This window comes from Belonocnema kinseyi, chromosome 7 (genome assembly GCF_010883055.1).
Source record: "Belonocnema kinseyi isolate 2016_QV_RU_SX_M_011 chromosome 7, B_treatae_v1, whole genome shotgun sequence".
Classification (NCBI taxonomy): Eukaryota; Metazoa; Arthropoda; class Insecta; order Hymenoptera; family Cynipidae; genus Belonocnema; species Belonocnema kinseyi.
Window position 1 is genome coordinate 107,925,136 of NC_046663.1, and position 4,027 is coordinate 107,929,162.

Here is a 4,027-nt window from a genome sequence, read left to right on the forward strand (position 1 = left end):
TACATACATACATACATACATACATACATACATACATACATACATACATACATACATACATACATACATACATACATACATACATACATACATACATACCTGCATACATATAGACAGACCCCGACAAGATTTTATGATTTTCATACTCTGTGCGTGCAGCTTTTTCAATAAACTGTGATCAGCACAATTACTGACAATACTAGAAACACTGGTAAGACCAGTTCAGCTAATAAGGGCAACAAAATGGCGCTGTCCTGGTAATAATAGGCGAAATCATGGCGCTGTCCTGGTAATGTAAACACTGTTCGAAATATTAAAGGTGGAAGACTGTTCTGTCAATGAATAAAGGACGATAGACCAGTCCAGTTATCAAAGGTAAAGCCAGTCCAGCTACTAAAGGCAATGTAATGGGGACTGTCCTGGCAATGTGAAGATTTTTCAAAATGATCAAGGCAAAAGACATTCTGGGATACCAGAATTAGTACAGTCGGTTAAGCCAAGACTATAAATCAGTCCAACCAACAAATGCAAGACATGTTATTAGTCCAGTGGGTTAAGACAAGACTATAAATCAGTTCAACCAACAAAGGCGAGATGTGTTATTAGTCCAATCGGTTAAGACGGAACTATAGATCAGTCCAACCAACAAAGGCAAGGCATGTTATGAGCCCAGTCGGTTGGACTGATTTATAGTCTGGTCTTAACCGACTGGACTAATAACATGTCTCGTCTTTGTTCGTTGGACTGATATATAGGGTGATTTTTTTAACTTGAAACTTTTGATTCATAACATTTTTTCACAGAATGCATATTTTCGAGCTATTTGAAAGTTTCAAGTTAAAAACAAATCACCCTGGATATACAGGGTGATTTTTTAACTCGAAACTTTCAAATGGCTCGAAAAATGTTATGAATTGAAAGTTTCAAGTTAAAAAAATCATCCTGTATAGTCTTGTCCTAATTAACTGGACTACAAAATATCTTTGGTAGTCCAGAATGTCTTTTGCCTTGATTATTTTGAGAAATCTTCACATTGCCAGGGCAGTCCTTATTACATTGCCTTTAGTACCTGGACTGGCTTTCTTTTGATAATTGGACTGATCTACAGTCTTTTATTCATTGACTGAACTGTCTTCCACTTTAATATTTCGAACAGTGTTTACATTGCCAGGGCAGCGCCATGCTTTTGCCTATTAATACCAGGACAGCGCCATTTTGTTGCCCTCACTAGCTGGACTGGTCTTACCAGTGTTTCTATTATTGTCAGCGGTTATTCTGATCACAGTTTATTTAAAAATCTACACCTCACCTTCAAGTTTGAAGCGGGACACTAGATTCGCTTATGATCATATTTTTCGCGTACAGCCGCACCTATCTCGAAAAATTTTGATTTTTTGGACTAGTGCTCATTAGAATTTTTCATTAGGAGGCTTTGAACTATATTATATTGGAATTTCAGCCAATTTAACTGGGGCCCGATTTTAATGTAAATTGTGCGGGGTCCTTTGAACGATTACATTTCACTCTCATGAATCAGAATGTAAAAAAATGTCTTGAAAAATCATGTATTAATTTTTACGCAATTATTTTTTCACTTATTTTATGACAAAATAAGTTTGTTGAAAGTTTTGAAAAATTTTAATGTTCAGTTTGAAGCCTTCTATAAGTATTTGTCTTGTAACAAATTTCTGGTATTTCGATGATATATTTTATATTAATTTGAGTTTAAGGAACAAATTTTTTTTGGTACCTTCATGATTATGACAGAGAATACATTCTAATGATACTTTTCTGTAAAAGTATGAACTTTTTACAACTATTTTTAAAAGATATATAGGCCCGTATTTTTTCACCTTTTTTTCCTTGAAACAGCGCCACATGACATGCGAGCTGTTAGGCTTGTTAAAGCTAGTAGATCAATCTCAATAAAAATGAGCAGTGAATATTATATAATTTTAATGAATAATCTTAAACTAAGGTATAAACTTAATTATTTGCCATATGATTTCTTTTTAATATCGAACTGAAATGAAATTTTTAGCTATCTAACATACGTATAGAGTTCTACCAACTCTCGAATTTTCTCTCTCATTTTTTGTTTAAAAAATAATTCGGGTTTTGAGAACTTTTTTTTTGTCTACTCACAAATATTTTCCTTGACACTCAATGCCTCTGCCGTAAAACCCTTTAACTGTTAAATTTCCAAATTTAAAATTATTTCAATATATTCAAATATTTCTACTTTTAGTAGTGAAATGTTCAATAACGATGTACTTAATATTTTTTTTTTAATTTGAGAGTTTTATTTTATTCTATTGTCATGTTACGTCTCACAGTTAAAAGAGTTTAAAGATTTTCAAATAATAAAAAAAGAAGCACTCAAAAAGATAAATTTCAGACTAAAATCGCTACAGTTGGAACGATCAGAAATGATGATTCTAAAGTCTCTGATCACAGGGTGATCGTCAGGCGATTGTGAAAATAAAATGAAATTTTTTTTGCATAAATGAAAATGAAAGAATTAAATACATTTAAAGTGCAAAATACTGAATTATACAAAATACAAATATGTAAAGAATAATACAATAAAAAAATGTTCTCACGGGATATTTTTCGAGAAGGCTGTAATTCCTGGTGATGACTTTTCCAGGATAAATTTCTTCCTCATTGTCAGATATAAAAGATTCGCTGTCCTCGAGAATTGGATCATTTTCCGCCAATGAGCTTAGACTGTTGTACCACTGAACACTTCTGGTTCTGTAAGGTTTCTTCTCGGGAGTACGGTTTAAATCCTTGCTGAAACTCAAACTCCTTCGTATCGGTTGCAAGCCTCGATTTATCGCGGCCGGTAACTCGGCACCTCCTTTTATCAACGCCCCAAGCTTCCGTCGGAGCGACGGCTTGCGGTCGAGCTTGCAACTTCCTTCCGCTTCTAACTGATTGAACGCTTGACCTGAATCAGATTTCCAAAGGGTGAAAACCCCACCAATCGTATTATCTACTGGAATTCTCGCTTTCTTCTATAGGGATTCTCTTTTAATTATTTATAATATTGTGAAAGAGGATTTTAATAGAGAAATATCATTAATATTCCTATATTAAAAAATTCTGTAATTTTAAAAAATCTTTTTTGTTTGTTTTTAAAAATATTTCATTTTTTGGCATTTTCTTAAACTGTGTAGAAATATTTTTTTAAATACTTTAATAATCAAATATTTTTAATACTCATCAGTTGTTCTAACTAAATAATGCTTGGAAAATGTTCACAATTTCAAAAAAATAATGTTGAAGAAGTAAAAGCTGGAAATTTTAGGAAACATTTTTTTTATTAGGATTCTTTTAATTTTGAAAAATACTTGTACGTGATCATAAAGCAATATTCAATCACGATAATTTAGCTTTAAGGATATTTAGGTTTAAATTGGTTGATGCTCACCGCGATTAATTTGTTTTTCATCTCTAAACTAATTTTCAATTAATTTTTAGAAACAGTGAAAGGAATTTTCAATGTAACGCTATACTTCTCATAATATGTATTGCATTTTATATAATATATAGAAAAATGTAGAACGTTTGATAAACTACTGCTTGGAGTTTCATAAATTTCTATTAAGAAGGTAAGAAAGTTACTTTGAACATTCCCATCAAAATGAATTCTTCGATAAATATTATGAGGAACAAAATTACAACTGCCGCGCAGAAATTTACCTTGTTGGCCCCATTTAAAATGTGGCGCTGACAAGACCCACACCAGTTTTTCCATTAAAAAAAATTAAATTATGTTGGGGCTCAAACGAGACAATATAATATAAATATCTGTCATTAATTATAAATGTACTGTCGTTGTTCTGAATTAAAAATAATAAAATGACGCACACATAAAAAAATATAAAAAATCTGTATGTACAGTTTTGTGGATGCCTGCTCCAGGTAGGGAATTCATATTTGTTATTGTCGCGCTCATCGAAAGTTTGGTCAGCATAACCCGCTAATTTACATTGTTCATGTTGTTATTGTGTGGGTCGAT

General features: G+C 32.2%; 1 protein-coding gene across 1 annotated transcript in view; it reads right to left on the reverse strand.

The window, feature by feature from the left end:
- Positions 1-4,027, reverse strand: part of LOC117176758 — a 29,830-nt gene that overhangs the window by 2,698 nt on the left and 23,105 nt on the right. Inside the window, exon 3 of the mRNA XM_033367044.1 lies at positions 2,604-2,953. Within this exon, the coding sequence (XP_033222935.1) occupies positions 2,604-2,953 (350 nt within the window). The remainder of the gene's footprint in view (positions 1-2,603; positions 2,954-4,027) is intronic.